This window comes from Cryptotermes secundus, unplaced genomic scaffold (genome assembly GCF_002891405.2).
Source record: "Cryptotermes secundus unplaced genomic scaffold, Csec_1.0 scaffold885, whole genome shotgun sequence".
Classification (NCBI taxonomy): domain Eukaryota; kingdom Metazoa; phylum Arthropoda; class Insecta; order Blattodea; family Kalotermitidae; genus Cryptotermes; species Cryptotermes secundus.
In genome coordinates this window covers 362,090-375,012 of record NW_019731235.1, presented here as the reverse complement: position 1 = coordinate 375,012, position 12,923 = coordinate 362,090, and the positions used below count along the sequence as shown (strand labels likewise).

General features: G+C 40.7%; 1 protein-coding gene across 2 annotated transcripts in view; it reads left to right on the top strand.

Annotated features, from left to right (window-relative positions):
- Positions 1-12,923, top strand: part of LOC111866618 (mitogen-activated protein kinase 1) — a 163,363-nt gene that overhangs the window by 115,365 nt on the left and 35,075 nt on the right. For both annotated transcript variants that reach the window (XM_023855748.2, XM_033752353.1), the window contains exon 2: positions 11,977-12,103. In XM_023855748.2, coding sequence (XP_023711516.1) covers positions 11,977-12,103 — 127 coding nt within the window. The remainder of the gene's footprint in view (positions 1-11,976; positions 12,104-12,923) is intronic.

Here is a 12,923-nt window from a genome sequence, read left to right as displayed (position 1 = left end):
CGGCGGCCACTTCTGGACTATTGTACCAGCCCAAGATGATAGTTGAGGGTGATTGTGGAGCAACTGGTGGAACGAAGATTGGCAGGGGAAACGAAGTACTCGGAGAAAACCTGCCCCAGCACCACTTTGTCCGCCACAAATCCCACTTGACCAGACCCGGGATCGAACCCGGGCCGCCGCGGTGGAAGGCCAGCGACTAACCGCTTGACCTATGGCGCGGTCCATAATGCAATATTAGTCATGAGTAGACCCTGTGAAGTGACATAAACAAAATGGACTAAAAGTAGCAGAAATGAGAACGTTCAGGTCCTTAGATGGTTATAGGCCGTATTTTTTACGATTAAACTTATGAATATAAGCAGACCTAATGTTTGTTCCTGTACCCGTATCTTTATTTCGTACTATATGATAGGTATACCATGCGTGGAGGCGGCTTAGGTTTCCTCCACTGTCGCCCTGCCTAGTCGCAGAAAGCGACGGAAAGAAGCCCAGTGCCCGGGGAAATAACTGGGCCACCCCATCACTGGAGGGACATAAATGCAGGTCCTGATCATCCAGGTTGGGGGTTGAACGCGAGGCTAACGACATTCCTCGGTAATATATATATATATATATATTGTTGCGAAATCCAGAGAAGTGAAAACAAGATGGTCTGCTTCAAGACAAATGTGCCAGAATCTTCTGAGGAAAGCTGTGGCTAACTTGGGCAACCTCACGATCGTGGTCTGCAGAAACAGAAATGTGTCTGCCTTGTCTTACCATGAGTCTAGAACTGTGAAGATGAAAATATATACTCGTATGTATAATTTTACCCGTTTTTATGTGTTTGTGAAAGCTGGTCGGCCGCCTCTGTTGTCTAGTGGTCAGGGTTCCTGGCTACAGATCAAGAGGTCCCGGATTCAATTCCCGGCGCTGCCAGATTTTCTGAGAAGTAGTGGATCTTGAACGGGGTCCACTCAGCCTCGTGAGTATAATTGAGGAGCTACTTGAATGGAAAAGTAGCTGCTTCGGTCTAGAAAACCGAGATTAACGCCCGTGGGGATTCGTTGCACTGACCACGCGACACCTTCTTTCCGCTAAAGGTGGCACTAACTTCGCCGTCAAGCGGCAGTCGCTCGGTCGGTGTAGTTCGCTTGCGGACTAAAGCCACGGTTGTTTTTATGTGTTTGTGAAAGATGGTCTCGTACTTTGTGAGAAGAACATACTTGTAGACTGCATTCGGGAGCAAGGCGCTGAAGAGAATATTTGAACCTAATAGGAAGTGGCAGAAGGCTGGAGAAAATTGCTTAATGAGAACATTAGTGATATTCAATCTTCCCCAAGAGTTAAGATCATCAAATCAAGGAGGGCGAGGTATATGGAGCATGAGCGGTAAGAAACATTTTGGTAGCAAAATCTGAAGGGAAGAGAGCACTTGGAAGATACAGAAGTATATGGGAGGATAATGGTGGGAAGAATATCGGCTGGCTTCATGTGGGTAGTGATACGGACCAAAGGTGGTCGCTTGTAAACACTGTAATTAACCTTCGGGTTCCAAAACGGCTGAGAATTTAATTTTAATAAAACTCGACTTCCCGGTATACGGTTATATGAAATAGAAGTAGAATGCCATGAAATTAACCTATATCACGATTGTAGAGTTTTCGTCTGTCACGTGCTTCTACGTACCATTTGTTTAATTATTTTTATAATGTATTCGTTTTTTTATATTATGACTAGGATAAAGTAATACAGAGTAATTATCACTTGCATTTAGGCCATGTAATACTTACGTAAAGTTTCCGTTTAATTTCTGTGAAACAAACCCCTGAAGATGTTCTGATATGGATCAAAACATGTCAAGCAATTAGAAGCGTGTGATCGACGAAGATTTAATAAAACTGACATACTTTGATGGCGTTCTGCGCTTATTTCGAAACTTTAACTAAATGAGCGACAGTTAGATTCTTAACAACTCTGTTCCATGAAGTTAATTATTTATCATTTCCTTTACTTTACACTTATTAGCATATAAACAGGTAATGCACAAATTGCCGTAGGCGCATTTCACTACTTTTAAAGGTACTGTTGTTCTATAACATTACTGAATGCTTAATCCTGTGATCACAACAGTGTGAAATAATATGCTGTATATAATCGAACTGTAGATGTCGCTTAGAGGTATTTCCATCACCCTAGCACCTTTGACATGGCCGGTCACGGTAGCCGAGCGGTCTAAGGCATGTACTATCTTCGCTCGATTGGAAACCGGGATCGTGGGTTCGAATTCCACTCAGGGCGTGGATGTTTAGTTTGTGTGTGTGCGTTTTTCTGTGTTTGTGTACAGGTAGAGGCCTTGCGACGAGCTGATCACCCGCCCAAGAAGTCCTACCGAATGTGTAAGATCTAGAAAATCCGAAGTGAACGGAGGAGTTCATGGAGGTAGGCCTAGGCTCAAATTGGGGCTGTAGTGCCAGGGGGGGGAGCACCTTTGACATGGAGTTTTGAGACGAGTACACGATTAGGCTCCTTTTAGAGTGTTTCGTGCCAGAGAAATATCCTGAAACTTCACGATTTTATACTCGACATAACATTTAGAAGCTTTGAATACTTTTACTGCGGTAGCTCAAGACAGTATGAACTAGATCCTCCAGAGTTATACAGCTTGTCATGTCAACTTATATACAGGTGCCTGCATAAAGCACGTTCTTGCATGTAATCCGCTGAAACAGCTTACGAATGAACGCGATTATACAACTACAGAAGGTAAGCGGCACTTTCAAGTGGCGTGTTTTTACCGTGGTTCTATCAAAATTCGTTACTGCTTCGAGAGGTGTTAGCTCCTGCGTTTGCATGCTGTACTCTTGCGTGTATGGTCATATTTTCGAATCCTAGTAGAGTTAGAAATTGTGTTGCTTATTTTTGTTAACATTATTATTGCTATTAATGGTATCGAACATAATTTCCAAGATTCGCTCGTCGCCATATTTGTAATTGTTGATTTATAAGCACTTACTGCTTGCTGCTTGCTTGCTATACTACTCCAGCTTACCGCTATACTCTGGCCTCTTACTGGTCAGCTTATAAATTCTGCTCACTTGTATAGACGCGGCACGGACCCGGACCTACAGAAAACACATCACATGATCACTATCCAGCCAGGCCATTGGTGCTCTGGCTGAACATACAGAAAACACATGTCACGTGACCGCTACCTGCTGTTGTGTGACTTCACCGCGGACACAAAGAAAACACAGCTTCCCCTATTGTTTCGTGTTGGAACATGTTTACGGAACTGTTGCCTGGCAATGGGTATTCACGTTATAGCATTTACATCTTATAGTTGTCTTCCCTGTGTTTACGGCGGCAGGTTATTATGCCTGCAATCCCCTGTAAGACGGAGCAGGGATAGCTCAGTCGGTATAGTGACGAGCTACGGTCTGGACGACCGGGATTCAATTTCCGGCAGAGTCAAGTGATTTTTCTCTACCCCACGGCCTCCAAACCGACTCTATGGCCCACTCGGCCTCCTATCCAATGGGTATCGGGACTCTTTCGCCAGGGGTGAAGCGGCCGAGTCGTAAAGCTGACCACTTATTTCCATCTAGTACCAGACGAAGTTCGATTTGTCTTGTCCATAGCGTCCATACTGATTCTGTGGCCTGCCCAGCCTGCTACCTAGTGGCCACCGGGAACACTTTACCCGGGCAGTGAAGATTATTCATTTCCGAATAGTGCCATGTTATGAATGCTTATACCTCCACTTCCCAATACATCTTCATGACATGATGATTTTATTTTTATCACCAGCTGAGGTGAAATTTCCGGTGGTCGAAACAGTGACGGGGTGGTGAGTGAGGTCTCGGCTGGCCTGCCATGTTGAAAATGTGCTTTTTCATGCCGCAGCATTGGCATATTAATGGAAAAAATGTAAACAACATCGTTAACGTTTAACATTGCAGATCATATTTAAAGTCAGAAGTAATCCTATTACATGATAGCAGCCACTGGCGACCCGAAAAATATATTGTGAAAACCATGGCGGACCGCAGGGAACAGCACGTTGGTGGGCCGCAGGATTCGTCTATTCCACACCGTGTTTGCCATCAAGAGTACCAGTCCAGTCTCCTAAGTAAACAAGTAAAATTGTTCCTGTGCTGAATTAATTAAGAACTATGCCATGAAGGTGTGTGGGGTAGTGGAAGTATAGCTTCACCATTCTTGACCGCGGCACTAGATGGAGGCGAGTGGTCAACCTTAGGCCCCAGCAACTTTGCCCCCGGTACCCACTGGGTAGGAGGCTGGATGGGTCTCAGAGATGGCCTGGAAGCTATGCAGAAGAAAAATCTTGCCCCTGCCGGGAATCTAACCCCTGCCATCCACTCCGTAGCCCGTCGCTATACCGCCTGAGCCATCCCGACTCCTGTTAGTCCAGTCTGTAGTAATTCTATTTCTATTGTAGAATTTTTAGTAGGGGTGGTCTTCAACTTGCCTACGTAATTGTGTATCGACCCTTTCGCTCTTAATATAGTCTACCACATTCTTCTCTTTCTAAGGGGAGGATGCCGTGTAGTCTTGATTTACGTCACTGCCATCTTCTTCCATATCCCCTCGGCTCATAATTCATGTCCTGCCATTTTCTTATCCGCTGCATAACATCTGCAAACTGTGTATTGTGGAAAGGTAACCTATCATGTGGTGTCTTCTTTTTAACTTCGCGAGAAAAGCTCTCTCTCACAGAAGCTTTGCGGTTTTCGTGTAGGAGATGTAACTACAGTTATTTAGACTTTATACAGAGCTGGGTACATAAGCAGAGACTCCTGTTTCTGTTCGCAGAGCGTCTGTTCACCTGGTAAACTCCGCAGAGTTTGTTCAGCTTCTAATTCTTAATTAATTAACGAGAGTAAATAGCCGTGCTCACTGCCAACATCTGCCTCAGGCTTTCCAACCTGTATTCAAGTGAAATGAGTTATTCTGTCCTATCACACGAACGGAAATGATAGCGTGGCGTTAATTATGGACTCTTTCGGAAAGTCCATGTCAGCTTTGTGTGACAGTCACTGTTTGCGCCCTTGTTATTGAAGTTATTAGTAGACCCGGTACTGTGGGTGAAAGGTACGTTTTTGTTTAAAGTACATCATATAATTGTTCGTTACCGAGATTGTAGAAATGTATGGCGTGTGTGCGTGAAATGCATAGAGCATAAATGTCCCAGTGACAGTACAGGTTTTATATTAGAAAGTTCAACTGTATATTGAAGTAAGGGCTTTTGTCATGTCGAATATACTGGTATAGCAATATTTGGACTAGCTAATTAATAACGGCACAGAATTGTATTCCTCCTTGCTATGAAGCAAACCTGTAATTCGAGGAAACGCCAACATGCCGTATTTTGAGTTTACGTGTATCAGGTTATTAATATTCATGCACGTATGTGCTTTCGCGGCCTCTTGCCTGCAAAGATTTTGATTACTCTCATATTAACCCTCTTAAGCTCGAAACCCATTTGAATAAGAGTTCTGTCTTCTGAGATATAACGCCATGTAGTCTATTGGAAGTCAACTGACGTTTCGGAGGAATATGTCGCCTTCATCTACAGGATGGAAGCAAGAAACCAGGACGAAGTTGTCTCTCTGAGAACAAACGACATAAAAAGGTTCTTATTGTCAGTTATTTTAGGTGTGCCTGTCTCATGTTGGTTTCTTGCTTGGCTTATTCTTCGACCCTGCAGATAGAGGCGACATGTTCCTCCAGAACTTCGGCTGACTTTCAACGGACTACACACCGCAATATCCCAGTAGGCAGGATTCTTCATTACCTCCGCTTTGAGGACCACAAATCCTCATCTCAGTGATTTATAGAAATTAATTTCATACATCATATAAAATACAGTGCGTTTCCATTACAAAGACCGGCCGATTGATGCTGTTTAGAGAAATAATGTGTGTTTGCTCTGAGAACCATGAAACTTATGAGTAGATACGTTGGATGTGAAAAGTGCAGAGTGTTTAATGTTAAAGCAGATGGTACTACATATATTCAGTAACCACTGTGCTTTAGGAAGTTAAAGTTTTGAAATGCAAGGTGCCTACTTAATGATTGTAGGTCATATTTTGAAGTGACACTCCTAGGAATACAAGGAAGTGACATCAATAGCAATATTCCCTAAGTCCTGCTTACGGTACCCGTAGGTACATTGAACTGTAGGCTCTTTAACAACACAGCCTCAACCAGATATGTATATTATACACGTATAGCGCCGGACCAGTTAAGGCGATCAACATAAATGGTTAGTAGGCAGGGATTTGGGAGAAGGCTGTCGTAGCGTACTTGACTGTAGCATCTCTGTATTCACCCGTAGGAATGTCACGAAACAGTCTGTAATTAGTATTTTGTCTGAAGCTACCGAAGTTTCGAGTGAGTTCTTTTGTTGAAGCGCAGTGAATTTAGTGTCGCCTAGTACACGGATTGTGGTTACGGAGATGGTACTCTACACGAGGCCAGCTGTAGAGGGAATGATAACGAGACGAGTGTTCCACCCATAGCGTCGTTGTTTTAACAGACAACGTTTTTATATCTTTGAATCGGGTGACTGAGTACCTTGGTAGAGCGACACAGATGAGTATATTGTGCCGGCTCCGGGTAGCAGGTTCAGGGATGGAGCGCTGAACTGACAGGGCAAATCCGAAGCATTCGTGAAAACCCCGTCCCATTGTCACCGTGTCCAGAAATTCCAAATGGGTACTGCTCTGGGATGGAACCCGGGTCTCCACGGTGAGAAACCGGCGACTAATAGCCCGAGCCATGACGCGGTCTGCAGACGGACTTTACTCTTCGGCAATTAGCATGTGGCATTAACTCGAGCATACAAGAGCGCTCTAGGAAGAGCATGCGCCATTGAGTCATGTTGTAAGTCATTTGTCTCTCAACCTACCATTATCACACTCTGTTTCTCAGGATGCAGTTTCCTATCTCTCCTTCAAGTTGATGCTTTACAAAAATATTTTCGGGCAAGAGTCTGAATTTGTTTCTTGTTATTCCATAACCTCATTCACTTAGCTACCTTATCCCTTCTTGGTATGTCTAGGTTATATACTACATTAAAATGGGTCGATCCGTCGGGTAAATTGCTGCTTACTCGCGCCAGCGCAGTCATTCATGGTTCTGAATCCCGCGTCACTCATTGCCTTATTTTACTCTTTCATGACTGGGGCCGACTGACTCTTAACTTTCATCGTCTTGTTATCTGGGGCTGCCAGTAGTACGTATGTAAACTGTAAACTAGGACTAGTGTCATTGTACGCCTGATGATGACCCAATATAACGGCAGAAACATGTAGCGTCAACAGCAAAATAAAACAGATGTTGATACAAGAGTGTCTGTTTTATTTATCAGGAATATTGTTGTGTAGACTGCCCCCATTACACATTATATATCTTATAAACTATATTGTATGCCTTTATACAAAAAAAGTAACAAACAATAACATTTTATAAGAATACAGGCAGTTGTAAGATTTGAGGCTTTCACGGCGGTGACTATGAAGAAAGCAGTCTTCTGGGATTTGGCACCGTGTATATGTGGTGTTAACCGACGTTTCGGAGGAACGTATCGCCTCCATCTTCAAGGTAGAAGGAAAAATATAAGAAATCCGCAAGCGAAGAGACCGTGAGAACCGAAACGTCGGTTAACACCACATATACACTGTGCCAAATCCCAGAAGACTGCTTTCTTAATACAGGCAGTTACTCGTGGAGGAAAATCTCGTACACCTGGGAGAACGATCGGTCAGTGTGATGGTGTACTGACACTAAGACTTCCTGTCACGCTTTTATGGTTGTGTACCTGCGAATTCTGTAAATAAACAAACAGTTGTCGGTGTCAGTCCACGAATGAAGTACCTGAGGCATGAAACCGACGGTTATTGAAACTGGTTCTACGAATAGGGCATCGCTCGTACTTCGAGAAAGTTTGCTTGTGTAGCTAAGTAGAGTAGCACAAATGAGGCTTTTACATTGAATTATATTATTTACTTAAAGGATTAAGGGTTTTTGTAAAGTCAAGTCATCAGTAAAAAAAAAAAACAGAAATACTCGTATGAGCTAAAAATCAAGATTGCTTAAAGTTGTTTCAGAAAGTGAAACCTGTGCTTTGTGTAGCTTTCTGTTTTGGTTACTTACGTTTTGACCTCTGTGACTAATGGCCCGGAATAATAGTATGTAGGCCGTATACATGTTATTTAACTATGCTTTTCGAAGAGTAGCTCACAAACTTGCTGGGAAATAATTACAGAGCAAAACAAAAACGTTCGACGTGAAGTAGTATTTTTTGACGGCCTGTATTCATCTCTCTCATTTGCTTGCACGCACACAATACTAAACACACCTTGTCTCTGTCTCTTTCTATCTGCTTCTGTGTCCAGTTGGGAAATTGTAGGTACTTCATGATGTTAAAAGTTCTGCCGCTTACCAGCAGTCCTTTGTTACGGCACTTAAACGTGTTTATAAAGTATGGCGGAAAATGCAGTTTTGCATGTTTCTATTGTGAAGGAAGTGAGAGTTGCATTCTCTATTCGTTATTCCACCTACATAACCAATTATTCTTTTTATTTCTGTTTTTCTTTTCTTTCAGTCAGTTTACTCATTTCTCCATATTATTCTGCCTGCCTATCGGTCTCTCCAAGCATCCAGTCAGTTGTAGATAAGTTAGATATTTTACTTTAACATTTCCTGTGTCGTAGTATTACTGGCAGGTTATTTTTAGAGCAGGTTTTATATGAATATATACCAGAACTGGATTATAGTACAATAGGGATGGCAGAAACAAGAGAAAAGCATACTGCTGCTGGTGATGATATACAGTCTGTATTTATGAGCTAACACAACAGCCTAGAGCCGTTTACAGCGTCAGCACGAATACAAAGCAACTAATACCAATTAATATCACTGCCGTTAAAATGTACATTTTAAAAATATCCATAGATTTACAAACTACATTAGCAGCAGAAGCTCATCTAACTGTAGGAGCAACTGAACACAGAGAAGTTATGTATGATTCGTGCTGGGAACACGAACTCCCACTATTTCTAGAATAAGGGACAAATGTAGTACCACTATAGATGATAGTTAAAAACAGAACCTCAAAGTCGGGTATATAGTGCTTGGAGATTTAAACTTTCTAGGTACAACTCATATAGTTATGCTGAACATGACTGGAATTTTTCTTTGCATATGCTCCAATTTATGGGAGTCAGTAATATTTATATTCAGATGTGATGTTCAAGGTCAGTATCTCTCTAAGGTAGAGATGGAAAGGTGATAGTGCAAAGGTTAATCAACTCTGTCCAGTGTGACTAAGAAAATGTTTTTTCTTTCTTTTCTTTTTAATCTTTTATCCTTGACATGTTTCGGTCTTAGAGAACATCTTCAGAAAGATATATCAATATGGGCAGAGACTACTTTTACAATGTGTTTGGTCAATATCACTATATACATACAATATCATGAATAAAATCTGATCCGTTAACAACTACAGCGATGTGTATGGCTATATTGAACATATATATTATTACGATTAGTCTATTTACCCGTGTGGTTTAAAATAGATTTTGTTAAAACCAAATCAAATCAAAAGTGATAGTACAAATTAAACTGAAGACTTTCATAATGTCTGAATTTTTGATGGACAGAGTGGCAACGGGGCAGGTTTTCTCCAAGTACTTTTCCTTGGCAATTCTCATTCCACCAATTTCTTATCCATTTAAGTCATCCTGCCACCGATACTATATAGTCATGATATTAACAGCCTCCTTAAATGTCAAAGAAGCAAACAAACAACAAACCCATGTACAATACAGTTATTACTTTAGAAATTTTAAACTTACCCACCTTACCTATGAGGAGGTATCACCTTGATGAACTGTTCCTTATTTAAGTTTATGTTCGTTCTAAATTCTGTCATTCTCTTTTGGAAACTGTTGGTCTTCAAGTTCCTTGTCTGTATATCAGAGATATTTTTTGTTCAGTGCCTGCTCTTCAAGTAAAAATTGACCTTCTGCTAGATACAGTTCAGCTGCTAGAGTTGTTTGCAGTGACATTGACATATTTTTAACTAAAACTCTTTCTAATATTCATATTTAATAATGGTACTTTCTTAATTATTGAAATATTATTAGTATTCCCGATTAATATTTTTTTTCTTTCTCACATCATGTTGGCACGATTTGACAGATTGAATTGCTATAGGTGAAATGACAAGAGTTGTCTCGTTTTGTTTTTTATTTGTATATATGTGTTTTTTTCTGTCTCTCTTTGTGTTTGCTTTGAAATTGACCTTTGGGCTTTTGGGTAAGCATGTTAATAAATAAAGAACTGAATTGAATTTTTGTCATTCTCATAATTTTCATGAAAATAATGATATACTTAAATCTATCCCATCTTTCCATTTTAAGGAAGATGAGAGGTGATATTTTGTTGTTAAAAATATGTTTGATATTTATTCATAAATTCGTTTTGTCAAAGTGTAAAGGAAATTTTCATGATGTATTTTTTTATTGCTAGTGGGTTGGGACTAAGTCCTATGTACTGCGGCCACTTCTGGCCTGTTGTACCAGCCCCAGATGATAGGTGAGGGTGATTGTGGAGCAATTGGTGGAATGAAGATTGGCAGGGGAAACCGAAGTACTCGGAGAAAACCTGCCCCAGCGCCACTTTGTCCACCACAAATCCCACTTGACGAGACCCGGGATCGAACCAGGACCGCCGCGGTAGGAAGCCAGCGACTAACCGCTTGAGCTATGGCTCAGCCCTTTCATGATGTAAATAGAGTTAAAGTTGAAGAAAGTCGTCTTCTGGGTTTTGGCGCCATGTATTCTTCGTTTTGGCTGATGTTCCTCCGAAACGTCAGCCAAAACGAAGAATACACGGCGCCAAAACCCAGAAGACGACTTTCTTCATAGTCATCGCCGTGAAAACCTCAAAACTTACAGAGTTAAAGTTGTTTGGACTTTACTGTGATTTTCAAATTTAATTTAATTTGATTCACAAGGTACGGTTCATTCTTTTCTATGGAATTTATTGTCAAATTCGAGGCAACATGACAAGATGTGAGAATTATGTCTTTTGGGATGTGAAGCCAAATTGTTTTATAGAAGGTTACTAACATTTTTGAGTAAACTGCTGCCTCTGTCTCTATGTTCAAATCATCCAGAGACAGTAATCTTCATATCACTGCCTTGAGAACCTCATATCTCCCCATGGTATTCTATACTTCAGCTCCATTGTGATAAATATAATTGGTATATTGTTTAATAATATTTGATAAATTACTGATTATAGGTGGTTAAGTATGAGCAGTTTAGAGCTGGGGCCATGTATTTAATTTCTTCTATGTTGAAAACTGAAATCGACTGAAAAGTTGTGTTGTTAAAACATAACTTAGTTAGTTATTTAGAGAGGTGGGTTTCCCCATGCACCGCGACCAGTTTGATCTATTGTGCTTCCCTCTATGATATTCTACCAGTCTCTATACCCTACCGATAAATGGTGCGTACCATCAGTCCCGCCGAGCAAGCGAGTTCGGCAACTTGCTTAGTGGTGTCTATAATGCTTCCCCCATCTATCAGAGGCCTTAGAGACTATTGTTGGGCGGGAAACATCCAGGAATTTGGCTCAGTGATCCCCTTTGGGGATATGAGGTTCTTTTACGTGCCGTAAAGTTACGACACGAGACACACAGCTTAAAGTCCCTCCCGGAGGACTTGTTCCCTGAATTTTTCCGCCCTTAAAAATTCGACGACCTCTGCCGGGTATTTGAACCCACGTACTACGAGTCATGAGGTGGGAACGTTACCTCTAGACTACGGAGGCCGCTAAAAACATAACTTAGTAAGCTAATAAGAGTAATTTCATTTTACAAGGAAATTATTATTGTAATCATTGAGATCTTAAAAGTGTGAAAACATGTATAATTTAGTTCTATTGTGTTTTTATTTTCAGATCTGCTTATGACAATGTAACAAAGACCAAAGTAGCAATCAAGAAAATATCTCCATTTGAACATCAGACTTATTGCCAGAGAACACTGAGGGAGATTAAAATTCTTACCAGGTTCAAGCATGAAAATGTGAGTATGAGCACCTCACATAACACAATTTTATAATGGACCCAGATATAAATGATAAAATCTGACTGTACACAATTGTGAATTTTTAGGGATGTTGAGGTGCTGAGAAGGTTCTATAGTCAGAAAACTATTTAAAATTGAAAGAATCCCAACATAAAAACATTTGTATAATCACATTATGTGTTTCCATGTTTATTGCATGTATTGGCTACTTATCGTGTGGTTTATTTCTGTGACCCCTACATTTGTTTATAGCAGACGTCAGCAATAACGGACACAATGTCCACCCTCTTATTCATTAGAATGAAGGTCTGCTGTATATGTATTTGTTTACATGTTTTTTTAATGAACAAAAAGCTAAATCCTTACACTGTTCTAACAAACCTCAAATAATTCAAGATCTCAGATGCAGTGACATAAATATAGACCAGGTTTCCATTATAAATATTTAGGATCTATAGTTAATTCAGATAACACAATCTAACAAGAGATTAAAGAGAGATTAGCAATTGGAAATAAAGCATATGCTGCACATTTAACACTGTTCAAAAGCAAACTTATTTCTAAAACAGCCAATTTAAGATTATATCAGATGGTAATTCGACCAACAGTAACCTATGCCTGTGAAACCTGGACACTCAAAGAAGCCATTAAACATAGACCTTTAGTCTTTAGTCTTTTAGTCTTAGTCTTTACAATGTAACCGAGAGCATAGAAAGCAAAAGGAAAAACTAGCACAAACATAATTTATGAATAACAACAGATAGACTCCCAAAGATATTACTAAATTACAAACCCAGAGGACATCGTGATATCGGGG